Genomic DNA, 27,851 nt, shown 5'->3' with positions numbered 1-27,851 from the left:
AGTAAACCCACCACAGATACGGATTATGTAGTGTGCATAAACATGCACATAAATCTAAACATATATATTTAAAGACAATGAATAAATAACACAGAGTTAAAACACAGAATCAAAGTTTATGAAAATGGGTACACAGAGTACTTTTGTTTAGAGAATGCCAGTTGTCTTGAAATTCCTAAGCATAGGCAGATTAATAATACGATATATATAGTGTGGATATAGATATACATATCTATATATGTATATATATCATATATATTATATATAATATATTTTATATATAATATATTTTATATATATTTATATATTTTATATATATTTTATATAAATATATAAAATATATATAATATATATGAATATATATAAAATATATTATATATAATATATATGATATATATTATGATCACATATAATATAATAATATATAAATATATTTATAAATAAATATATTATTATATATTATAATATAACATATTATAATATAATATATATCATATATATGTGTAATTTCTGGCCAACAACAACAAAAAAAGACAAATGGAAACAATTTCTCTAGGGTGCCTTTCCTCCTAGAGTACTGTGTAGAGGATGTAGGAAAAGTCTGGAAAGAAAAGTGTATCTGCATGCATACACCCTAGATGAGACAATGACAAATGAGTGCTAATCCACTAATTACATAATCCCTTGTCTTTCACGTCCAGTCCTCTGCCCCCGGATAACCTCCTCGGGTTCTAACCACTGGCCCCGCAGACACATAATGGTCCCTCTTTGTCACTTGCTCAAGTTCTTGTAATATTGCCACATGGTACACTTGTGGTTACTTTCCACCGGCTTCCCATGAGGCCCAGCAGTGGGAAGAGCTGCCCACTTACTTGTGTTTATCTTCTGGAGAGAAATGTGCTTTTCCAGTTGTCGCCGCAGCTTGACCTCAGCTCCGTATTTCCCGGTGGTCCCGTTGTCGGCCAGGATGAAGTGGGAATGCATGCTGTTGAGAACAGTGAGCTTGCTCATGGGGTTGGACATGGTCTGATATGGCCGGACAACCTGCAGGATTTCAAAAGGAAGAGGTGGCAGTCAGAGAAAGAGCGAGCAAAATATGAAAAGGAGAACCAGCCAGAGAGGAAACAGAGAGAGAAGGATAAATCAGTTCTTTGGTACAGTGAAAACAGTTTATATCCTCTTCCTAACACCACTGTGGGTAGCAAGTTTTATGGTCAAAGTTCCCCCAGTCACAGCAAGATTATACTTAAGGAATAACATGCTTATATGCTGAGTTTGATACAGAAGCTAGTTTGTGCTCTCACCATACTCAAAAACTGGCATGTGAAGGATTGTGTCATTGTGAGGTCGATCTTTTCATTTGCTGATGAACCACAAGTAATTTTAACATTTACTCGTTTTGTTTTGTCTTTCTCTTCTCCACGATGTCCATACTCCAATGGGCAAGGCAGAGCCGTCATGGTTCTGGAGTAGGGTTCGGTTGGGAGTGGGGCCAGGCAGATTTTTTTCATTCAGTCATCTGAAGGTCTGTTAATTCGAAAAATCAACCTTGATCTTATTAGACACCTTATTTAAGTGGAAATACTGAATGTCAAATACGTGTCTCGTGAAATGAGCGTGAATCAAAATATTCATCTCTGTCTTTGTTTGTTGTTGTGTTATTTTCATTTTGTGGTGAATTATACTATCCCAAACAGAGTAAGTCTTTCAGTTTTTTATATCAAAAGAAAAGCAAAATCGATTGTGAGTTTGGGTTGCCAGTTCTAGTTGCTTTATAGACATTACCTATATTCCTTGCAACAATCCTACAAGGTGGGTGCTCTCATGTTTATCTCGGAGATGGAGAAATGGCACTGGAGGTAAAATGGGTTTTTCAAGAGTTTCTTATGCACAAACCAGAACTGACCTCTGGGTCTGATTCCAAAATCTTTGCTTGTTCCCCTGCCCACACTGCTTAGACATGATGGAAACAAGATGATGTTTTGGAAATCTACTCCTAAAATATTTAGGTAGAGATTCCACTCAAGACCATGAAAAGGAAAGTTCAACAAGCTCATTGTTACAAGGCTTGGTATGGTTAGCCTTATACTGAATCATCAGAATTGACAGAACATAAATACATGATACTGGGTTTTTATTTCCGTGCCTTTGTGTGATGTGTACATTCATTATGGTGTTGAGATGCTCTCATTCATTTTCAGTACGTAATAACTCACTCACGAAAAGCTGTAGTAAGATTGAATAGTTTGCTAAAGAAATTACAAAGTGATTTAGTAAGGGTAGTCTTTAATAGCAGAGATCTCATAAAAGTCATTTTTTTTTTTTTTTAGATCTTGATTCTGATTTCAAAATTTACTTCTATGTGCCTGGCACACAGAATCTACTCAATACATAGTGAATGAATGAACATGAAAACTTGAGACAGGCATGTTTTTGTTTAAAATTTAAAAAAAAAAAAAAAGGACCCTCTCTTTTCTGAATTGCTTGGGAGTTGATCTAATCTAAATTTAAAATGTGTAAAGCCTTCATTCCTTTTCATGTATGTCTTATTTGTTAATGTAGCATTAATACAACATTAATTCATAGCCTCATTTTAGTTGACTCTCAGCGATAAAGGAAGCTCGTAACTTTCCGATTATTGTTTCCAGTAATGGATTGGATATTTTCCAGTAATGGAGCGGTATTCAATTACTGCTTTGTCTAGATGAGTGCACGAGAGTCCTCCAAAATACAGAGACAGTGGTTTGCTAACTCCATCCCAAGTTCTTTATCACTGGAAGAGTGGGTCGCCTGTGGCTGAAATTCCCATTTTGTTGTTACTCATTTTTGATTATAAAACATTCATTCTATAGCAAAGTGCAAGTTAATAAATATTAATGCCTTGCTGAAAGAAAAGAGGCTTAGCAGAAGGACTTTCTCCTATCCTTTAAGAGCCTCTGCATTGTGCTTTTGGACAAAAGAAAATGCTTTAGTTACTCTTCACTATTTTCTGAGCGGGTCCCCAAGTCTCCATGCCAAGGAGGAGAGGGCCCAAATTATTTCTTTGAGAGGCAGGGGACAGTGGATTTTCTAGAGGTTAAACAGTGTGTCATAGTGAATCCCAGACACTTGTTCTAGGTGAGACATGAGAACACACTTTTTAATTCCTGGGAACAGAGTTAAAGACCCATCAGTGAACACGAAATTTTCAAATGAAGAAGGTTGTGAAAATAATTCTGGGCCAACTGACATACTTACCACAATCTGAGAATAACAGAACTGCATTAAATCATCTAACTATATTCTCTATGTTTCCTCACCCACAGGATTCTAAGGACAGTGGGGCATCAATCTTCTGAGTTTGGACCTTCTTTTCTTGTGATACATGAAACCAGCTCTTTGGAAATACTGTTCCTTTGGATCAGTCATGGCAAGAGGGTCAAGTTTACAGTAGCACACATGAATTTTAATTTCTTCATCTTACTGCTCCCCGTTTTGTTTGATCTCATATGAAGGTAAGTTACAGGTGGTCCTATTTTGGCAGAGATTTCGTCTGCTGTGTAACAGGGGATAAACAACTGGAAAGTAAGTAAAATGCCCTAATTTATTTTGCTATCATCATTGGAGGAAGATTTCTGCCATATCCTTGAGAATCCTGGTCATACAAGCCATGGAAATCTGTCCGAATCCCATGAGTTCTGCCAGCTGCTGTATAAATCTGAGGCTCACATTTTTCATCTGTAAAAGGGAAGTGAGAACACCACTTAACTTCGCGGGTTAGATGAGATTATAGGTGCAAAGTACCGGGCGCTTTGCCTGGTTCCTAGCAGGCAATCTACAAATGGGAATTCCTTCTCGAGCTTGGCTTTACTCTACCAACTACAAACTGATTTTCCCACTGCAAGCTAGTGACCAAAATGATATGACGACAGACAAATCACAGACTTTTGTTTTCCACAAGAGATCTGAATCAATCTTTTTAAGTAAAGAAAAAAAATTAGCAATCAGTTGGCAAAACACACCACGTGACATGTTTTTACTCTGTCACCTCTCACGGGCCATTTAAGAAGGCGAGGCTCTGGAATTATTGGTGGATTAGCTACAAAGTTGGAAAGAGCTCCCCAAGTGCTTCAAGAGGAATGCATGTTGGTCTACTTGCCTGCAAAATCCTGTTAATATTCTTCATAACAAACATACCAGCAGTCTATTCTTGTTTGAGTTACAATTTGCATATCTTCCTGTTGCTTCTCAAATCGGGGGAAAAAAAAAGTCATGCCTTTGTGTCACATGAATACAAATGAATTCTTCCCTCTGACAAATTTTGGAGGTAATGCATCTACTTGCATTATTAAGAGCTCATAAAAAAGCACTTTTGGGAAGTGTGTGTGTGTGTGTGTGCATGCACATGAGCCCACAGCAAGAACAAGTGTGACACGTTCTGGACTTGTAGACGTGTTAGATGGCTCTAACACATCTCTCAGCCACTGTTTTTTGAGAGCATCAAATCCTAATGCTTATACATAATGGATGATTCCCCTAAGAATAAAAGATCGTCCAGCTTATACACTATCTTTGAGGGAATTAAGAAGAGAATCACTCAAATAATTTTCCATGTTCATATTTCAGATGTAGAATCCGGGTTGATGAAGGCTGAATGGCATCTGAAAGGCCTTCATTATTGTATATACAGAATTATATATACCTAGATGGGAAATCTGCTTAGAAGCAGATTTTAGATACTTTGTATTCTTTGGGTATCATGGGCCAGTATACCTCTAAGTAATAATATTTTTGCCCCTTTCTTGTCCCTCAAGGTGAGATGGAAGAATTCTGCACTCTTTAATACATCTACACCACTTTGTACTGGCTGACTGGTTAAATCCTGGTTCCAAGGCCTCTGCATATCTTGACTCTGAAACAAAGAAGCAATGAAATCTAAATTAATGTTTAAGAAACTAATGAAGGTGGGGGTACCTGGATGGATCTGTCAGGTAAACTCGTGGTTTTGGCTCAGGTCATGATCTCAGGGGTTGGGGGATCAAGTCCCAAGTCGGGCTCTGCAATCAGTAGGGAGTCTACTTCTCTCCCTCTCCCGCTGCCCCCCACCCACTCTCTCTCTAAAATGAATAAAAATCTTTAAAAAAAAAAAGGAGAGAGATTAATGAAGGTGAAAGCTCTTGATGTAATGTACTTTTAGGGTCATTACAGTTGCCGGGAGGTGACCCATCCAGAGACACCATGGAAAATCTGAACATTTTTTATGTGCTGATGTCCGTTTGCTACATTTCTTACCCACGGGGAGACTTCACTGGATCGTTTGGGAGCTGATCTAAGACACCCGCTTGAGTTTTCCTAGCTACTTTCACACATGTTCTGGTCTCATTCAGGAGTACTTAGTGGGCAGTCAGGAAATGGGGAAGGGGCATTCTAGTTCCTCCAGCTACTCATTTTTGACTTTGGGCAAGTCTTTCAACTCATTCCTTTCTTCCTCTATTCATACATTAAGAATGCCTTGAGGAAATGTTCCTGGTAAGTACTGTGCTGGCTTGAGGAGACATACAACTTTGCACCTAGGTAATGTTTTTCACTGAATGTTCAAATTACATTGAAACCACTTGTCTGTGGTTTCTAAGGACTTTCTACCTCTAAGATTGAGTCTGAACAGCCCATGTTGAAAAGTACATTTGCTTCTTCCAAGGTAGCACAGAAAAAGGACACAGAGGTGGGTCACTCCTGTCCTGGGGTCTCCTTCCCCTTTCTAGTGCTTTCTACAGTGCAAGGGCAGTTGGCTCATCTGAAACTCCTTTCCTGAACAGAATTGAATTGAGCTCAAATGGGTTCTTGAGTCATCCATCGCAGGCCTTTGGCAATCCCTGAACTTATGACCCGGTGAGGTACATATCAACATGCCCATGGCAAGTAACAGGCAGGCAGAACACCGAAGCATTTGTTCCCTCATAATAGCACTATAATTTTAATTTAGGCAGGAAGAAAATGAGGATTTACTGATCACTTATTCTATGCCAGCCACTATGATACAACTTTTCCATGGATTAACCCATTCTGTGCTTACCATATAGGCAAAACTACAGATGCTCAGAGAAGTGAAGTCTTTTGGGCAAACGCGTCCCACAAACACTCTTTCCTCTAAATCTACACAGCACATAGATCTTAAATTCCTATACAGGCCAGGAGCCATTTAGAGGGAAGATGGAGGAGCCAGCCTGATTTTAAATTCATAAAGGATATTATGGTTGGTTTTGCTGCTGGACATTTTTGCCAGTGGCTCAGCTGAGCACTGAAATCCTTGTGACAGCTGATCAGATTATTTCCAGATGAGTCATCTAGAACTGTAGAGTATGCAGAAGTCAGGAGAGGCGGCAGTGGGCAGCAAGATGGGGTTTGTGCTTTGCAGAAAGAGACACAAAAGGGACGGGCAAGGTTCTCGTAGGATCAGGCCTGCTTTCTGGGAGAGATGAGGGGATATTGCTGAGACGTGGGCAGCACTCTCTGTTTGAGAACGAGGAACATAGGGACTGAGAGGAGGAGATGAAAACCAAATAGAGAAAGACACCGTGTGTCCTCATAAGCCTAGTGAGGCCTGTGTTAGCAGGGATACTGGGCTGGTTGGTACCCATCCAGCCAGCTCGGCTGCAAGTCTAGGTATAAAGTAGGGTCATATGAAACCCAGATGCTGCCTTTCTGCCCAGCAATCCAAGCAAAAACCCAGCAAACCCAGACATCTGTCCCAGAGAGTGCCCAGGTGCCTAAAATCCATGGCTAAAATCCACAGGTGGAACAATTATGTCTTTCTGCAGCATTCTGAAAACGTGTCCCTCAAATCATGGGCTCGCTGGGGGTTACATCGTCCTCATTTCTGGCCCACCTCCCTTTGGCCTGTCCTGAGGGAAGCCACAGACCGACCAGGTTAAGGGCCTACTTAGAGTGGAAAAAGGCCCTTAAGTTCTAAAACGGGTTACTTGCTTAAGAAACCACCATGTGTCAGTGGGGTGGTTTTAAAATATGTTAAAAAATTCTTTGAAAATATTCCCATCCAGTCTGCAGTTGTCAGTGACTCACTTCGAAGAAATAGAATAAAACAGAAGTGATGGTGTGTCGACTTGCAAAAAACTAGGTCATGAAAGGGTTCCTTTTAGCTCTCTTGGATCACTTACTCTGGGGGAAGCCAGCTGCCATAATAAAGCAGCCTTCTGGAGACGTCCACATGGGGAGGAACTCCTACCCACAGCCATGTGCGTGAGTCATCTTAGAAGGTACCGTATCCCCATTCGATCCTTTAGATGATGCAGCCCCAACCGATATCTTGACTGTGACCTTAAGAGAGACCCAAGCCAGCACCACACAGATAAGCTATTAATAAATTTCTGACCCACAGAAACTGTGACACAATCAGTGTTGTGTCAAGCCATTAAATTTGGGGGTAATTTGTTACACAGCAGTAGACAACACAATAGCATATCATTGCTATCTTGAGGCTTCAAAATGTGTTCTCTCCCCTCTGTTCTGGATTCGCTAGTGCATCGTAATTTTGTGCCCTCTAGTGCCTCCCTGCCTCCTCTCTGGGCTCCAGTCAGCTCTGGCTCCTGTTTTCTGCTGGGGCTATGGCCACCATCTTCCACTCCCAATGTGGAAGTGGAAGACGGTGGCCATCTGATGCCTCACCCCAGCCTCCTCAGTGGGCAGATGGTCTGACTCCTATACCTATACCTACACACCTGCCAGTCGGGTGAACCAAAGCAGGCTGTCCTCTGTGATTCAGCATCTCCATATGTCAATTAATACTTGATTAATAATGATTAATCAGAGTACTGTAAACATTAGATGAGATATAAAATGCATGGCCCAATGCACATATGAACTCAGATAGATGATCGCTGCTATGATTATGGAGAAGTCATATCACATCATAGGTAAGGATGCGGTCTTGGGAGCTGGATGGTGTAGGCTGAAATCCCAGCCATATGACTTATTAGTCATGTAACACTGGGCAAGTTACTTAATCTTTGTGTTTAATTTTATCATCAGAGACATGGAAGGATGACAGAGATATTAAAACAACTTCTGAATGCCGTTGCGGGCATTAAGGGACCACTTGTGATGTGTGCTGAGATGCACTAAGCTCAAAGAAAGTGGTGCCATTATGATTATTGGTGTTGTTATTTATTATTATTAGGATAATAATAAAACCTCCAGGCTGAAACTTCAATATCCTGCCATCAATCCTCTGCAGACATACTCTTTCCTCTTCTCCTTCAGTTGTGAGGATACAGATGGTTCCTCTCCCCTTTAGATCTAGATCTGGACCCCATCTCCTCAGGGCCACCCTAGGACTTATTTCATCAATTCTATTCTCCCTATCCCTGTTTTCTCCCCTAACATCAACACAGAAGCAAACTCAAGTCCCTCCCTTCTTGAAGAAAAATCCTGCGAATTACAGCCCCCTTCAGCTACTCACTTCTTATCACAGCCAAACTTCTAAAAGGCTGGTTTCTACTGGGATCTCTACTTTTTCACTTCTCCCTTTTCAACCCCTTGTGATCTGCCCCTTCATCATTCTGAGACTGTTCTGACTCGTGATGACAACACTGGCTTGATAAACAGAACAAACGCGTCCAAGTCCTCCTCCTCCTCTGTCTCTCTGTTGTTCTGGGCACTGCCCTTCATTCCATCCTTCTGAAGCACCTGTTCCCTTGGTTTCCACAAAATTCTCTGATTTTTTTCTACCTCTTGGCCCTTTTTTGGTCTTCTCTGCAGGCTGTTTTTTCCTCTGCTTAACCATTAAATATTGGATACCATCAGGATCCAGGTGTAGTTGTGAGGATCCCTCACTCCACACACATTCCCTTGGTGATCCTATCCACCACAATGGCTTTCATTGTCATCTATATGCAGAGGTCCCTCGAGTCTGAATATATAGCCAGATCTTATTCCTGAAACTCTACCTCAAAAACTTAGTGTCCTGCTGGACACTTGATACACACCTCTCAAAGCAACTTTGAAATCAACATATCCAAATCCAAACTCAATACTATCTTCACTGAAACTGCATTCCCTACGTCACCGAATGCAGCCCAGGATTGGAATGTGGTCTAGGGTTAGCTAGAGTTGGCTCTTGTATGACTGTTAGAGACTTGGGTGAGTTTCCTTATCTTTGAATTTCTCCTCTCATGTCCTCTGGAAACATCTTATATCACCTAGACACAGAAGTCCACTAAAGTCCACGCGAGAACCATTACAGGGAAGCTTTCTGAGCTTACAGGATGAAGTCATATTTGGCCTGCTTTAGAAATAGGTGACAAATACACTGAGTTGATAATGATATGAGAATTATCAATCTGGTGTGTTATTAAACTTGATTTTTTCATGGCTTCAAATATAAAGATGGCATTGAAAGAATACTTTCCAATTAAATATAAGAACTCTTAAAGGTTATAAAATTCTGAGAATAAATCTATGGTTTAGGGGAAAATGTAAGATATCACTGACTGTCATGATAATTTAATAACCACATAAGCTCATGGGTTGGAAAGCTTCCCAAATACAATTTTCATCCTCAAGTGAAAATGAAAAGTGTTTTTTCTTATGATCATGTCTGGATTTTTAATTTGGCATGTATTTTGTTCGTCTAGATTTGGGAAAAGACAAATTATAAAGGTTTCAGGAACTGCTCAATTACCTGAAATAATTCTGGTCAAACTGTTTTCCAAAGTAGGGAAATATAAAGCTACAATGAGTCTGTAAAAATTGTAATTCAATGGAAGTTCTTTCCTGACTTTACAATGGGGATACTTTCATCATCCATCCAGATCAAGAATCTGATGTCAAATGGAGGAAAGGAAAAGAAGGAAAAAAAAAAAAAAAGGAAAAAAAAAGATTTTTACAGAGTAATAAAATTTAAAACTGAGCTGTTTAAATGTTGCTGTTTTTACCTGTCTGTTCTTATCTGAAAGTGGGACATTCCAGGAAGAGGAAGGCTCCACTTGGTTCCTTAAATCACCAAAAGCCCTAGTCCAGAATTCACCCCCCATACCCCGAATTCTTGCAACATTATTTCCCAGTTGGTTGATGCCAAGGCAAAAAGACATCCTTTAAATGGTTAGAGAAGATCACTTACTTAAATGATTTCATGTCAGTGTTGTATTTATGGTTTTACAATAAAACGACCTTTAGGGAAAAAAAAAAAAAGAATCCTTAGGTACAAAGAAAAGGGTACTGGTCATTCTCATAGTCTTATTTTCTTAGTTCTATTTATAGGCATTAGGTATTTGCCAGTATCTCAACTAACAATAAAAACACCCTTAAATATTTTCTTCTGTATTACTTGACATGCTACTAGATAAGTGTATGAGCTTTGGAGATAGTGCACCTTAGTTCTAGCCCTTATTTAGTTTCCTTACATAATAATACATACCTCATAATGCTAATACATGCAATCACAGGGAGCTTCCTCGACTAGGAACTCAATAAATTGTAATTACTACTATTATGATTATGCTCATACAAGTTATATAAAGATAGAGCAAGGATTTTTATAGTTCAATTAGAAACGAAGGAATCTACTCTTACAGAGTTTTAAGTCACATGTCAGTACCTCCCGTTCGTGCAAAGTAGTGTATTAGTGGTTGGCAATAAACAAAGACAATTTCATCTCTACTTTTGAGGAACTTTTACCTAAATGGGCAGAGAGGATCATTGTTAGAAGAATTATAATCAGGGATATGACATTATGGGTGAAGTTAGTCATGGAAGACATCTTGGTGGAACCAAGCCCTGAGATCAGTTTGACTGAAGAGTAGATCACGGGTTGTAATAACAGAATGGGGCAGTAGGAATCATATGGAGAAATCACAGAGGAGTAGAAAAACTAGACAGCTGAACAGTATTTATTTTCACGTTTCATGGCAGAGCAAAAGTTATTACCATCTCAGTAATCATAACATTATTTCTCATCAAATTCTATTGTTTTGATCTAGTAATTGAAGGTCTGATTAAACAGAGTAGAAGAGATTTAAATTTAAAGAACCACGGCTAGTTCATTACTCATTTGGGTGTATCATGCATCTCTCAAAGGGGTTACAGAAAAGCCTGTTCTCATTCTGTTCTTCTTTGTCCCCATATCCAACATGAAGCTTCAACACCCACCTCCCACCTTGAATTGCTACATAAGAAAGCAGTTTTGTATTTTGATGCTTGATTAAAAAATGCTTTCATTATAGTTGCTAAAGTAGGATCAAGCTTGGGAATGTACATGGAGATAAAATTGTGGTAAAGTTGTGAACTAGGTAAGAGGTATCATTTCATTTTTTTCTATAGCATTAATTTTCCTTGTAGTCTGAATTTCATCATGCCCAGTCTGTCTTCATCGGTATTTCCTGAGCACCTGCTACACATACGGTTCTAAGTTGAACTCTGCCCAATATTTTTAAAGTCGCAGCTGAAGTCTGGCTAAGAGATAAGACTGGAAAGGAGGTAGGTGATTCAGAATATCTGGAAGCAGACCCAAGGGAAAGTTAACTCTTCTTTTTTTATGTGTAGGACTAGTCTTTGCCTTTATAGTGCCATTCCAAAGGGACAATCCATGCTAGGAAGGATAGTAACTGCTGTGTCTACCACTTTTACCGATAAAATAACTATAGAACTACTTGATTGTTCGGCTTCTGAAACTGCCCTTTGGAGAGTCATCCCCACAGAAATAAAAGGATCTTTATATTCTATCAGCCTGGAAATAAATCTACTGTAATAAAATATTAGGCATAAGAAATGGAGCCTTTCTTTTACCCTCATATTTTTATTTCATGTAAGTTTCTTCGATTTCCCTTGACATTTATTTTGTGCTGCTTCAACCTTATTCTGGAATACAGCCATAGACCAGATCAAAAATACAATTACTTATTTCTAAATAAATGAATTCCGATAGAATTCTGAAATGCTGAAGGTCTTTAATAATATGTTAGTTTTTTTTCCTCTGCTACCTCATGTCTGATGCTCTCAGGTTTATTTTCTTGATGCTTATTACTGTAAGTTTGATTATACAAAATGGACAGAAAAGAACAGATGGCACTAAATTAGGCCGGCTGTGAAAATTTGTGTAACTACTTAAGAAGTTTACCGGATAACACTTCCACTTCCATGATTTTTAGGTGGATTCTCAAGAGTGACCACTAATATTGTATTCAAATATTTCTTTTTGTGACAAAGTAGCACCACATTCCTTTTTAATTATAATATTAGAATAGTTGAACACATATAAAAATTTCCCTCAAACTATGCCCTAAATCCTTTACACCAAAAAACAGCACTTTTGGTCCAAGTAATTTAGAATGTGAAGAACAAATTCCATTGCTCTATGGGAGCCTGGAAACCCTATGCACATTCCGACTCCTGAGTTTGGTTGGGGACAGGGCCTTGAACCAGAGGGGTTGAAATTCAATAGCTCTCGGTCAAAGATTTATCGAGAAAGTAAAATGCAACTGTTTTTCCCGTGCTTTTTACAATCTGTCAATGTCAATCCTTTCTTCAATGGTCTCTGCAGGTTCACCTGGCCCTTCGTGAACCACGGTTTGCCTCTATTAGCCCCTGCGAGTGGGATCAGGACTAAATTTTTTCATTGGGAAGTCAGGCAATGCCACTAAGACCCACTGGCATAGGCCTAAGGAAGTTCCTATTGGCATAAAACTGGGAAGAAATATGGGTAGAAAGAAATTAAGAATAAAAAGGAGGAGCGTGAGAGGAGGTGAAATCAGAGGAAAGGAGCTCAAACTGGAGGGAAGCTCTGTCTGTCTGCACTCACACAGAATTTCTAAGACACACAAAAATGACACAGAAAGGCAGTAGGTCAGCATTGTCTGCAAATGTTTAGGCAACTGAGGTCATTATTTGATTACTCTATTTGAATAATGAAATCATCAGCTTCCATTTATTCATAGTTCATCTGAATAAGAAAGTTCCAAAGTGGTTCCCCTCCCCCACCAAAAAAAAAACCCTACATAATAGTAACTCAGGTTTACAATAGAGATCCTGAAGCCCATTTAAAAACGACCTCTGAATCATCACAACATTTTTAAATAATAAAGTCATTTGCTAATAAAATGCACTTATTCTAGTTCACCATCAACTTCAAAGCCAGCTCAGAATCTGAGGGAAGCATTAACCCAAGTATATTTCATCAAAGACTAATTCCACATACTCTTAAAAAAAAAAAAAAATCAGCCATGTTTGTTTTTCCAGTCAGTTCTGCCTACATATCACTTTGGAAATTGCTGCTTGAGATAATCAAGCTGTGTGTGATATAAAACAGCCAGAAAATTCTAGTCAAGAGACTATTACACTGATAAAATTAATATCTCATTTCTTACCCCATGTTTTCTAGATAAATTAGGATGCTTCATATCCACTTAAAGGTCCTGAAGGATTTAAAGAGTGTTTTACTGCATTTCATGATGTTTGATTTCTCTTTTTACTCAAAGAATTTTGCCTTGTATTAAAAACTGCAGAGGCTGTGCTGTATTAAAATAAGATGGTTTCACTGTATTGCTATGCAACAGAAGGAGCAATTTAAGACCAGTTAGTTCTCAAGCTCTCAGTTTTTGGTTCAAACAGACCTCATGGAACTTGGAAAAACCACGGAGCACATTTGTTACACCCTACGGTGTCTTGATCAGGAAGGGAAGAGTGTATCGACCTTATGTAGAGGTGCAATGACCAATAATTAATTATGAAAATTATCAGGGGAAAAAAGCAGTGAATAAAAGTATGGCCATTACATATAGTTTAACTACAATTCCTATCAGTTGGAATTGATAGGTTATATATAGGGGAAGAAGTCTGGTGGATTATAGGAGAGAAAACCCTCCAAGGGAGGTTGGGGATAACCAGTTGGTGGTAGACAAAACAAAACAAAGCAAAACAAAAGCAGGACTTAGAAGAAACAGAAGAAAAATGACGAATCAGAAAAAATAAGATAAGTTCTCTCTGGCAAAAACTGACTGATCGGGCCGTGTGTGGCTCTGGACCTGTGAGAAGGAAACAGAGTTCAGCAACTTGCTGAGTTTGGTCAAAAGTTTCTGAGGAGTTTCTGAGTGGGAAATCAAGAATCCAACTGTGCCTACTCCTTACCCAAGCATTCAGCAAGAATCAGATTCGGAAAGAATCTTCCCCTGTAGCTTTCCTGAGCTAGCTGAAGGGCACTCGAATAATAAGGAAGCTGGAGACTGGGTGTGAAGGTCCCCATGTCATGTGGCAGTCGATGAGCTCATGTTGCTTGATGTGACCTGGTGTTAGTTAATCTCAACTGAACCAGGCCAACAGCACTCAGAAGATTTGATGGGTGAGGAAAGACACTACTTGATTCAAACCAAGCAGGTAGTGTGTAAGTCTTACTTAGGATCTTTCTGATCATAAGAACTGAGGCTGGAGTTTATATAGGTAGATTCTGGAAAATACATGGTCTTCCAATAAATTATTCCTCACGTGAATTTCTTTTTGGGAGGTGGGGACCAAAAGAGTATTCTAAAATGTGTATTCTGAGTTCTAATTTTATCTTACTCTTTTGATAGGCACTCTAGGAGAAGTCACAGGCCGGGGCAGTTTCTAGGACTTACATCTCTTCCAATCAGGTCCTCCTGGTTTTCCACAATTCCCCAGGGGGCGATGCCTATGGTACATATCTTCCCTCGAGACTTGGATGCATGGTCCTTTAAGGCGTCTCCAACATGGCGAATAACACCTGAGAGGAAAAGGAAGTAATTATTCTTTCTTTTAAAGCAATGACTTTCTCTTGTTCTAAAGGAAATTGTGATAAATGTGTCTTGCAAGGCTAAACGCATTGACTATAAATTTTTAACACGTTTCTATAGAAATGTTCAGAACAGAACATAAATTTGTGGCTCTAATGTCAGATATATTTGTGGGACTTTTATATGAACTCTAGCAATGGGTTTCTCATTCGACTTTAAGTTCTTTTTTTGTCTAAGGAAAAAACAATTTAAAAACATCCAATGTCTTAAAAAAACAAAACAAATACAATTCTTTAAACTTAGGGAATCTTTTTCTTGTACTCTAAGTATAAAGGTATTAGCATGGCTGAGAACTGATACCATGAGTATATCCTATAAAAAGCACCATACAGGGGCACCTGGGTGGCTCAGTGGGTTAAGCCTCTGTCTTCGGCTCAGGTCATGATCTCAGGGTCCTGGGATCGAGCCCCACATCGGGCTCTCTGCTCAGCGGGGAGCCTGCTTCCTCCTCTCTCTCTCTCTCTGCCTGCCTCTCTGCCTACTTGTGATCTCTGTCTGTCAAATAAATAAATAAAATATTTAAAAAAAAAGCACAATACAGAATATTACATGAAATCTATGCCACAGTTTGTGTCTAAGTTAGAGTCATTCAAATAGAGTAGTTACTTCGATCATATTTTGTTAACCTTGATTTCATCTTCCTATTTATTGACACATCATGTGGAGACCCTACTTTGAAAGAAAACCTTGGCATATTCTCTGGAAAATTTAAGTTGAAAATATAGTTTTTTAGTTTCATCATTTGAACTGTTTTCCTTTTCTCTCATAATAGCCTTCTCCATCACCGCGGCCTTCCTCACCACAGTTAAAAGTGAAAAAATTCAGTTTACAAGATGGCAGGGAACCTATCTCTTGTATTTTAATAAAGATAAGCTGCACTGAAAGAAGACGCAATTTCTAATCTATTAACCTCCTTCTCAAACCATTTTTATAGAAGATGCAAACTATATTCTCTAAGGAAAGTTGTGTTCACTTATCTCAATTCTACCCATTCCTCAAGGAAAACTTCACATGTAGTGCCATCTCCTACACGAAAGCTGAGTTGGATTTGATTTTCCCCTCCCTTTGAGTAGGACTGCAGTTGGCGTATCTTGAATGGCTGGGTATGTTATGTAACATATTCTTCTGAGAGTCGCTATTACACATGAGGGTAAAACTCCCCGTGGGGCAGGCCGGGGCGGGTCAGCATCTTACTTCACCTTCACGTGTCTCAGGTGCTAGAACCAAGTAAGGGCTCCAGCACTGCAGGGAACGGACAGAGCATACAGAACGCCCCAGGCAACTTCATAACCAGAGAGGAGACACATATGAATCACGCCATTCTGAAATAGTCATAAGAGAAAACAGAAAGACCCTCCTTTCTTTTTTTTTTAAAGATTTTATTTATATATTTGACATAGAGAGATCACAAGAAGGCAGAGAGGCAGGCAGAGAGAGAGGAGGAAGCAGGCTCCCTGCTGAGTGGACAACCTGATGCAGGGCTCGATCCCAGGACCCTGAGATCATGACCTGAGCCAAAGGCAGAGGCTCAACCCACTGAGCCACCCAGGTGCCCCAAGACCCTACTTAAAAAAAAAAAAATCAAATAAAAGAGTGTAAATAGCATTGATTCACATTGAGCCATGCTTGCAGTGTTGATAAATAAGATTATCAATTTCACTTGGGAGCTTATCTAGGGATCTTCTAAGACAGAGTAATGGTGGGGGAAAAAAAAAAAAAAGCAAAGGAAAAGCAAATGCAAGAATTAAGCTGGGAATATCAGTGTTCATTTCCCCGCTATTTATATGCAAAACTTTCAGGGTCTATCAAGGACAAGTTTATCCTCATGGCCTGCCCTCCATCAGCCACAGTCCTACCACTGCCTCTTACCTAACCTGAGATGCCACCATTAGACCCCGACTTTGGGTGCTGGACTGAGCGCTAGCCTGGGGTGAGGCCAAGATGAACTATTTGGTTTACGGTATTCACGCTATAACTTCTTCTTTTGATACTGGGTGTATTTCATAAAAGAAAAAAGTAATAAAGGACATTCTGCATTCCCAGAAACAGAAGATTGTTAAGAGATTCTTTTGAACCTTCAGAAACCTGGCAGTGGGTCTGCAGTGAGGGGCGGGGACGCCAGGAGGGCAAAAGGTCGAATGATCACGCGTGAATGAGGCCGCGACACGGAATGAAAGCTGGCGCCTAAAGGCTGAACAGCCACTGAGAGATGATTGCTCTGTGGGTATTTGATGACTACCAAGTAAACAGTAAAGGGCTGACTGGGCAGGCCACGGTCAGATCAGGTCAGACAGAGTCAGGATCGCACAGAACAATGATGAGTGAGGGCCATGAGCGGCGTTGCCCGCTGAAATGTGCCTGTGGAGTCACAGGCTGTTCACAAACTCTAGGTATCGGAGAGAATTCTGAGTGCGGGTCTTGCTGCACTATTTCCCAAATTGCACACAAATGAGAATAAACAGTACTGAGATAACCTCTTATTTAAAATGAGTTAGCCCAGGGTAATGCTGAATCTTCCCCAATTCCAAATGCGGGTGGGATGCCCAGACTTAGAGCCTTGAACCAAGTTTAAATGAACTTGCTTCGGTCTTCCTTGTGCATTTCCGATCGGCCCTTCTGACTCAGGCCGGGGGAAATACGGCAAAGCAATTTACAGGCATCCATTCTATTATCTACTGCACGTTAATAATGTGCGACAAGTCAGCACTTAACTGTAGTGGGCTTGTGAGAATTGATTTGACAGCCTACCTGCGTCACAATGTAGAGAAACTAACCTGGCAGGAGAAAAAAAAATTATTGGGAAATCAGAGTGTCTTCTATTGGTTTAGAGCTGATTTAATAAACTATTTTAAATAATAAACAAACAGTACTCCAGACTTTGCTGTCACAATTTATGTCCCAGATGTAACGGGCATTTTACAACAACGAAAGCTATTTGCACCTAGCTGAAAATCCCTTCAAGATCAGATGCGAGCTTCCAATTTAGAGCAAAGGTAATTCTTTAAAAAAATTACTGGATACTTATCTGGCAACCTGAGGTATTGAAAGGATCCTGCGAAATTCCATTAGTCAGGTTTACAAATTCTGTAGAGTCGAGTATTAAATATCCCAACCCGTTTCCCAAGTGTAAGTGATTCCTCACGGTTGAGAACTGCCTGTATGGTTATCAGGCTGGTCGCGGAGGGCAGAAGCAGAATCAGAGGATGAGCGACCGGCCCGTGAGGACACACAGGATGGGAGATGAGATAGGGGGACACACATATACTGAGCCTTAGGAGAAAATGGCCTTAGTGACAGCACCCCCGTGGCCTCAGCTTGCCCTTCCCTGTCCCGCTTCCAGTTACCTGTGTTAACCCCTCCCGTGAAGATCCACGCTCCGGTGGTCATGGCCGCTTTGATGAGCCCCTTCCCAAAGACTTGCTTGAGTTTTGGCTGCAGTTCGAAGTTCTGCAGGCCCCCGTGCACGGAGATGAGAAGCTTGGGAAGCTCCAGCTGCCATTCCTTGGTCATCAGGTGCAGAAGGAGATCAGGTTTTGTGTCGAAGGACACTCGCACATACTGGAAGAAGAAGGGCCACCAGTTAGGGAGACAGGGCAGGGCTGCCTGGGTTGGCGGGGGCGGGGGGGGGGGGCTGCAGGTGTGTGTGTGTGTGTGTGTGTGTGTGTTGCTGCTTAGCTTTACTGATTGCAACAACGTGTCCAGTACTTGAAGAAAACCTCTCATATGAAATCTAACTTTTGAAAAAAGGCAAATCATTTTCTTCACCAAGAGAGTCTTTGTTTGATGAAGGGATTCATCGCTTTTAAAGGTTTTCTTGAAATTGTGATTTGTTACGAACTTTAAAATGGTTCGATTTTCTAAAAGTTACATTTCTAAAACGTAACTTTCCCCAGTTACACCGACTGGGCCTAGACATCACTGGTTTCTGTGACCCTGATAGTCTGAGCAGTTTGGAAAAGTTCTGCAGTTCTACCTAAGGAGAATTTTAAAACATGGTAACAGCTGATTACATTTATTTAATCTATAATACTACACACTAAATATTTTTTAAGGATTTTATTTATTTGAGAGAGATATCACAAGTAAGCAGAGAAGCAGGCAGAGAGAGGGGGGAAGCAGGCTCTCTGCTGAGCAAAGAGCCCGATGCAGGGCTCGATCCCAGGACCCTGGGATTATGACCTGAGCCGAAAGCAGAGGCTTAACCCATGGAGCCACCTAGGCGCCCCTGCACACTAAATATTTCTTAAAGAAGACAAGTGACAAAAGGCATGCCAATCATTTTTATAGAATAATACAAAAAATTAAAGCATTTATCAGATTTCAAGGTATTAGCAGATGCATCTAGAAATAAGTATACTAAGTATATGTAAATGAAATGCTATAAATACATACAAAGATAAGCACGTATATAAGCACATACATACTCATTTAGGTCTCATTTTAATTATATAAAGACTTTCACCTTTAGGTGGAAACAACTGAAATATTGGGCAAATATATCTGAAAGCCTTCTGAAATGCATTGCTGAGCGGGCATGAAAAGAGCCAATATTCAGATTCCCAAACAAAGTAGAAGCTGGAACCTCAGGAAACAAGGAAGGACCAAAGCAGGCTTTGGACCTGAGAGTTTCTCCTAAACCCTGGCAGATGCGGGAACCTGCTTTACAGGCTTTGCACAGTATGGACAAGTTTAACAGGGAAACCCCATGTAGGCTGGGGTACTTCAACGGGCTCATTCTCAAGTGTAAGGAAGAAACAAGTGAGCAGAAGTCTGATGTACAAAGAGAGCAAGGAAACCTGCCTGCTTCTACCTTGGTTCTGAGTGGATGGGGAAAAAAATTCCCCTCTGATTATTTATAAACCAGGGGGCCCTCATGAAGGCTTTGATCCACATTCACACTATAAGTGTGGTTTGAAAAATACTAGAGTATTTGATTTTATTTATTTATTTGACAGAGAGAGATCACAAGTAGGCAGAGAGGCAGGCAGAGTCCCCTGTAGAGGAATGAGTCCTCAATCCAGAGCTTGCAGAGTATCTGCAGGAAAATAAACATTTCATAGTAAAAAAAATAAATAAATTCACGTCTCGCATAAGGAAATCCAGCAATATGCTGGAAAGACCGAAAGAAATAACAGGTAGCAGAATAAGACCCTCAAAGATATTGAAATATTCAGAGATTATAAAATAGCTATATTTAATCTGTTAAAAACACACATGAGATTACTGAATGCATCAGTAAGGAAAAACAGACTATAGGGAATGACCAATCCTTTTGAAAAAGAATGAAAAGCAATGCTGAGAAATAAAAAAGTAATAATTTAAAGAAAAATATGATAGAAAAATTAAGCTACAGATTAGACACACTAATGATAGATCCAGAGAAATTGACCAGAGGCAGCCTATAGAGACAAAGGAATTAAAAACAGAAGCAAAATTGAAAACCTTGGAGGAGATGATCTGCATTCTAGATGGAACTAAAAGAAATAATGGGCAAGAAGCAATACTCAAAAAGACGCTGGCTGGCAATTTCTTAGAAATGTTGAACGATACAGATTCTCAAATCCAGGAACGTCCATGAATCCCAAGCAGGATAAAAACAAAAACAAAAACAAAAAAACACCACTCAGAGACACCTCATAGAGAACACCAAAGGGAGGGAAATTTTAAAAACCTTCAAAATCTGCTAGAAAAGAAGACAAATCACCTACAAAGAAACCTGCTGTAAGAGAGAAGGTCTATTCCTCAACAGCAAAAATGGATGCCACAAACCAGTGTCTTCCATGCGCCGAGAGGAATTATCCGTCAGTGTAAAATTCTACATTCAGCGGAAATATCTTCCAAAGATGAGAGCAAATTATAGATATTTTCAGACTACCCAAACAGAATTTATCTCTAGCAGACTTCCCTGAAGGAAATTTTAAAATATATACAGCAGGGAGAAATTGCACAATCCCGAATGGATGATTTGGGATACAAGGAAGAATTATTAATGAAAAAATTAGCAAATACGCAGCAAATCTAAAAAAAAAAAAGCACTGGGTATAGAATATAAAATGATGATATGGTCTAATTTACTGTGAGAAGGGCTAGAACTACAGCACCAGACAATACCACATTTAATTGTGGAAGTTACCAGCATGAAAGCATTCTAAAGTCTCTATGCTGTGTGGGAGAGGAGAGAAGGGTACTGATTAACTTTGGAATTTGTTAAGTATTAATGTTGAATTAGCACAACCACAGAAAGAACAGAACGATGTGTAATCGTGCAAACATACGCTTTTGGATGTACACACAAATGAGGTTATGCAGGAGGTGACAATTTATTGCAATATTTTTGGACCTAGGAGACCCCATGGTTGCAAAAACCTCAGAAATTATGTCAATTTTTTTGTTAAAATGCATTTTAAATATATTTAGCTGGAATGTGAAGCCAAGTAGCAGAAAAAATGAATGCAGCCTGACAACATAAACTGCATCATCAAGAAATACCAAAGAGCTAACGTTTCCTACACACATAGACCAGAAATCTAAAGAGGTGTTGGAATCTAATAAGCTAATTCTCTATTAAATTAATCTACACAGCAACAATCAATTCCAGAATGGAAAGGGTAAGGGTCGGCAATTTTAGCTAGTACATTATACCAACAGAATAATACGAGAAGTGGCATATTTTGCACACAAACTTTCCTGCAGAGGGCAAGACCTTTCTGATACACAACCACAGAGATTTTCAATAACGATGTGTGTTTTCGTACCACGCAAAGAGCCTTGGGGTTAAAGAGTGGGCACAGCCACCGTAGAAGCAAGTACAGTGTTTCTTCAATAAAGGCTATGCTATTATCTCTATTATTATATTTATGAACTCACTGAGTGACCCTAAGGAAAACCTTGGATAATAGATGCTATAAGATGAAAGAATAAAATGTTTTCTTTGCCTGTATACCGCATCTATGCCATTTGAGTAGTTAAAGTTCGGCGGCCCTGTTGAATTGAATTTCTGTCATGTTGACTAATTCTGAAAAGGGGTATTTAGTGAAATAAATTAGGGCTGGGACTCCCAAGGCTTCCAAACCATACAAACCCAAAATGCTTAGTGTAGGAGATGGTTAAAAAAAAAAAAAAATGCTTCCTAAGTTACTGTTCTCTTCTTTACCCTCTTCTGCCTTCAAAAAATAAAAAAAGAAGCCCAGGAAAGTGACAACCCCCCCCCCCCCACACACACACAGCCCTACTGAATTTGTTAAAATTCCTTTTGAAGCAGCCTAATCTTTTTCCTAGTTAAGAGAAGCTTGCTTGTGATCACAGAAGTCTTGTTACTCTGAGTGCTCTACTAGGGAATGAATGACCTTGGGTCACCTTGTCTCCAGCTCTGTCTTACAGATGGGGAAACAGAGGCACTTGCTGTCCAGTCTGTGCAAGGTCACACTGACGGTAGAACCTCTTCATATATTTTTTTCTGCTCTCAATTTCTTAATTCTATTAAAAACCACCCCTCCCGAACCCCAAACCAAGACCTTTTTGTATTTACTGTGCCCCAGCACATGTATTATCATGATTCCTCTCAGTAATGAGGAGGTTGGTATCAGCCACATTTCACTGCTGGGGAGCAGAAACGATCCTTCAGGTTCTCAAGTTCAACTGACAGTTAGTGGTAATGACAGGGTCCATAGCCCAGGTTTGCTGACTCTAGAGTCCTCGCTCTGGACTTCAAACTAAAAATGCCCCTCCCTTCTCCTTTTCTTTCGCCTAGAAGCAGTCTCGAAGTTCTAATGATGCAGCAGCCTCCAACAGGCTTCTCCACCCCATGCCCTGGCCAAGACATCAACAGAGTTCTTTCTCCAGCTCCTTTTTGATCCCACTAGTTCTCCGTTCAAAGTGCAACATTCTATGTAAACCCTCACGCTGCCTGTCCTGGCCCTCCCCACTTTGGCCTGCCCCCACCTAGAGGTGTTTCCCCACTTCTCTCTGCATTTGGCTAATGCTGTTCCCTAAGTCCTAGAATACCCAATTCACCCCTGTCTTGTCTACAGAAATCCTCCTCCTCTACCAAAGGCTTTACGCGACTTCCCTTGAGAATGCAAGCTCGTATCGATGCAGCGTAGCTCTCCACCTAACCCAACTGGATTTTTTTTGCCGGTTGTTTCTTGCACTTGTCCGTTTTATCTGCCCAGCTTGCAAGATATTTGAGGGCAGGGACCATGTTTGACCTGACCATGATTTTTGATAGAACTTTCATATTGGCTATGAAGTAGTCGATCTTAGAAATGGAAGGGAACTTGGAAGTATCTTAGCAATCATGGGAACTAGAAATCATTGGGTTCAATTCTTCTGCTTTACAGGGAAGGACAGTGAGAGCCAGAGAAAGTGAGTGACTGGGACCTCCGAGCTAGCCGTCTAATCATCAACCACTCATCTAGTTCATGATTAAAACCAATGCTGCTGCAGAAACTCTCGGTGGACCTGTGCCTCTCAGAATTTAGTGTGCACAACTCTCCCAGGGAACTTGTCAAAAATAGAGCTTCTGGTCCTGTAGGGCTGGGGTGGGGCCTGTGGTTTTGCATCTCTGACTAGCTTCCCAGGGACCACATGAGAAGCAAGGATCACAACTCTTCCCCAGACAAAAGATTCTAAACGGTGTCTTGTGTTTCTCATCGTGCCAAAAGATAGAAAGATCACTCAATATTTTATATGAAACTCACAGGAACAGCACGAACGGGAGAGATACCGGAGGAATTACTCAGGCGACCATAAAGAAGAAAACACAGCTATTTTCAGTGACCCAAATGATCACCAATGACCTAATCCCCTGGAGAATAAGAGGCAAGATTTCCTTTTAAAGGAAGAATTTAAAGGAATCCATTAATTGTTTTTGTTATTGTCATGGTTTAGTAACTCCAATGATTTGGGGGTTAAGAGGCTAATTAAAACAAAGGGATAAAATGACACTTAATGATGACCCGAAGATGTCAACTTTTAAAATTATGAATTTACACCCATAAAAAGCAGGTTAGTCGGGAACTCTCCAGGAGCTTATAATGTAACACAGCTAACTCATGTGCCAAATCAGCAGCTTCAAGGTCATAAACGGTTGTCTCCAGAGCAATTAATAAGTAGTCAATGTGACTGGAAATTAGGAGCTGTTTTGGTTGTCAAGATAAGCAGTTTTGACTGTCTACCTGTGAGCTCACTGACTGCTAAGGGATCACCTTGCAAGTAACAAGAAGCCCTCCTGATGCAGATACTCTATCCTGTCACCTGGGCAGTACTCTGACACGGTGAGGCGTGCTTCCATTTATGGATTTTCTAACCATGAGCAGTATCACACTCTATCATCAGGTATGGGCACTGTAAGTCCTTTGGCCAATTTGCACACCTTCGCTTGTGATACGGGGGTGATCCCAACCACCTCACAGGACACCGTGAGGACTAAATTGTGGAAAATCACCTGGTATGATAGAAAAACCAATACATGAAAACTGAATGAAGGTTCCAAACACTCACCTTATAAATGGCTTCTGCCTACAACAAATAACTTGCCTTTAACTCTTCAGCAGATGGGCTAAAGGAGCAGTTTGTTTCTCAGTTCTGAGTTATCTGGGGGCGTGACTGGTGCAGGTGTTTATCTACATGAAAGTACCTGTCAAGAGCAAAAATGCTCCTTTTGCCCTGGGCTGCCTAACCCATCCTTCGCCCACATGCCCTTAGTCACTCACTATATAATTTCTAGAGATAAACAGAGCTCAAATGAGTTGCCCAGGCCTAGAATAAGCTCCTTTTCTTTTCTATCTTTAGCACCTCGCCTGTAGCAGAAGCCTGTGTGATGAGCTAATGACACCCAGACAGCACTTCGGGAAATTTCTATATAAAATAGGAGTTTGGGGTGCCTGGGTGGCTCAGTGGGTTAAAGCCTCTGCCTTCAGCTCAGGTCATGATCCCAGGGTCCTGGGATCGAGCCCCGCATCGGGCTCTCTGCTCAGCAGGGAGCCTGCTTCTCCATCTCTCTCTGCCTGCCTCTCTGCCTGCTTGTGACCTCTGTCTGTCAAATAAATAAATAAAATATTTTTTAAAAATAGGAGTTTGCTCTGGTTGAAATTGTCCTATTGGATCTGTTCTTAGGTGCTTTGGGGGCATATAGTGTGATTTTCACAAAGAACACACATTTTGAGTTCTGAACCACAAGCTTATGAATTAAATTTTGTGAGACGCTGAGAGAAAACTACGGATTTCTTTTGCTCCAGGGGCACAGGGCTTTGGTAGCTGAAGCCCGAGTTTTTATTCTGCCTGATGATGCTAAAGGTCTTTCTGGGTAGCAAGTGACTTCACTGAAGTTTTTTCTAAAGCTACTCTTCCTGCCAAGTCCGTAGAAATGTTACTATTCACTCATCAAAACAGGACTTGACTTCACCCATGGCCTCACTCTGAACTAAACTTGGAGGTCACAGGGGCGTCAGAGACCAGACAATATGGTTCTGCCTTTGTAACACCCAGGGTGGGCAAAGGCTGGTGGCGTGTGTGTGTGTGTGTGTCTGTGTGTGCACCCGCACGTGTATGTGTGTGAGGGATCGCCATTACAACTTAGGACAGGCTGGGGCTGTTTAATTAAAATATAATTTAAAATTCTGGACTGGATTGGCATTCTGAACTGGAGAGTTGGAGGCATAATTTGGCTGTGATGACGAATGAGTCACCCCTGTAGGCCTAAATTTTGACCCCGGTCACCTTGCACGCCTTTTTAAATGAAAATGTAAAAGAACTGCAGAATGATAAATCTGGCCACGCTCCTGGAAACAGCAAATCCTCTTCCTGGTCTTGTAACACCATCTTTAATTCTGGGAAATTATCCACTGGGGTTGGTCAGTAGTGCTTGCTTGGAGGAGTGGTAAGACCACTGTGAACTATCTGAACACTTATTTTGAATGCTTTTCTTCCAAGGCTGTAGGGGGACACTTGGCCCATTTTCCTTTCTGTTGAGAAATGTGATAAGCATCATTTCATTTTTTAAATTCTTTGTAGCCACATCTTTAAATGGGTACTTTTAACTGAAGCTGTGGCCAAGGATGACATGTTGGGTCAGATTGCTAGATAATTTTGCTGACACCAGTTTCCTAAGCCCCTGGAGTTATGAGTTTTGCAGCAAGAATTTCACACTGACGGTGGTTCCGTATATGTGAAAGTTCCCTAGAAGGAAAATACTCGGAGAGCAAATGTGTGGTGTCACTGGTTATTGCATTCCTAGTGGCTGACCCACAAAACTTTGGAAGTGAAAAATGCCATTGCAATTTAGTCTATGTTGTTTTTGTGATTCCTCAGTGTTAAATATCAGGTACGTCCAGGTGATAGCTGCTGGCTGAGAAGTCAGAGCCAAAGGTTTAGAAATATCAAACTCCACAGAGCATATAAATAGGTCAGAGTAGGGGTACTCTCTATATTTTCTGCCAGAATTATTTAGCATAAAATCTTCTAGAGGCAACGAGATAGGAATCGTCTAAAGCAAAATGTGTTTCCTGCAGGAGGGTTGGTTCTTTCCTTCCTTTTCTATAGGTCTATGATCGGGTCCAGAAGTTTCAGTGATATATTCTAGTTTTAATCTCTGTTTCAGAAAGCCCTCCCAAAAGTACTGCAAATTCAGTGGCCTGAAGATTAAAAGGTAGAAAGTAGAAATCAATGGAACAATTACCAAACCCCTCAAATACCTTACCACGCTTATGGAAAGCTGCCTAGTAAGCCAACGTCTGATGATTAGTTGTTTTGTTTGGTGAAATGGATTTCATTTAATTTCGTATTTGGTATGTGTCAGTCAGTGACGAGTCCCAGATTAAATTTGCATAATTCAAAGACAGACAATTAAAAAAAAATCAAATTCCGTCCCCAAACGTTTGAAGAGCATACGATCATGGATGGACGTGTTGCCAACGGACTCCGCACCCCCGGAAGCGCCCTCCCACCCTAATCCTCCCCCTGGCCATGCTCAAGAGAATGAGGCTTTCACCCGAACGGACTCAACAGTTAGAGCTTTAAGTGTGACAATGAAGCAGAGGAACAATTACCGAAATTATATAAAAACTGTAATCAGGGGCTCAACCTGATCTAATAAACAGTGAATAGCAAGGGAAAGCCTGAAGATAATTATGTGAACGACTGGAGAGGTTTAAATACAAGCCCTTAATTAGGTTATACTTACCTGGTCCACAAGTCAGCTCAGCATTAATTGGAAGAGATGGTGATTAGTAGCAAAGAAGATTCTGTACACTCGAGTCCCGCCCTGCCCCGTTTTCTAAAGAACCTATAGCCATAGCCCCAGATAAAGAAGAGTCTTTGAGAGAGGGAAGGCCCGATCTCTGCTGTGGGGCCGCATCTCGTGACTGCTCTCTAAGTCAGTTTTAAAAGGTTACCGAGAACGCCTTCTACTAAGACAATGTCTAACCCAGAGCTTTAGTATCTTATCTTCTTCCTTGGTCCTCATATTCTCACATTTAGGAGGCACCTGCATGAACTGCCGGGTCCCCCAGTAGCCCAGGAATGGCATTAGGGGCCTGCAATTTGGTAGGGCCTTGGCTCGGTGCCGAGACCAGAAGGGAATGAGGATCCCTCACTCACTGTCAGCTGTGGGAGTGTCTCCTGCCTGGGTCCCGGTTTCTTTGTGAAGTGAGCAGGATGCTGGACCCAGGGCTACTGCACGTTCCCAGGCTTGTCAAGCCTGGGAATCGAGGACAGGATACCACAAAGTGCTGGGAAAAGCTCGGAAAATGGTCCCATTAACCTAGGATGTAATTTTACAAAGACCTCCTCCTGCTCATAGCTTTTGAGTTTAATTAACCTCATCAAATAACAGTAATTTTCTAATTCTACTGCAAAGTTTTCAAAACCCTTACAAGAGAGCTAGAATAGAATAGTAATTAGCTTCCCTTCAAAGCATCTATAGTCGATACCAAGTACAGGACAGAGAAGACACAGAACTGATGGCAAGTCTGGAGGGGTCCTGGTTCAAGAATTATCTATGTCATTAAATAACCGAGTAACTCTGGGAAAAGAATTTAACTTCTCTGGGCTCTGGTC

General features: G+C 40.6%; 1 protein-coding gene across 11 annotated transcripts in view; it reads right to left on the bottom strand.

Moving 5' to 3' along the window:
* TRPM3 (transient receptor potential cation channel subfamily M member 3) overlaps nucleotides 1-27,851 on the bottom strand; it is a 489,615-nt gene that overhangs the window by 220,259 nt on the left and 241,505 nt on the right. For all 11 annotated transcript variants that reach the window (XM_059143490.1, XM_059143480.1, XM_059143482.1 and 8 more), the window contains exons 4-6: nucleotides 18,140-18,353; nucleotides 14,601-14,725; nucleotides 873-1,044 (exon numbers count right to left, since the gene is read on the bottom strand). In XM_059143490.1, the coding sequence (XP_058999473.1) occupies nucleotides 873-1,044; nucleotides 14,601-14,725; nucleotides 18,140-18,353 (511 nt within the window). The remainder of the gene's footprint in view (nucleotides 1-872; nucleotides 1,045-14,600; nucleotides 14,726-18,139; nucleotides 18,354-27,851) is intronic.

Source organism: Mustela lutreola, chromosome 12 (genome assembly GCF_030435805.1).
Source record: "Mustela lutreola isolate mMusLut2 chromosome 12, mMusLut2.pri, whole genome shotgun sequence".
NCBI classification, from domain to species: domain Eukaryota; kingdom Metazoa; phylum Chordata; class Mammalia; order Carnivora; family Mustelidae; genus Mustela; species Mustela lutreola.
This window is presented reverse-complemented; position numbering and strand designations above follow the sequence as displayed.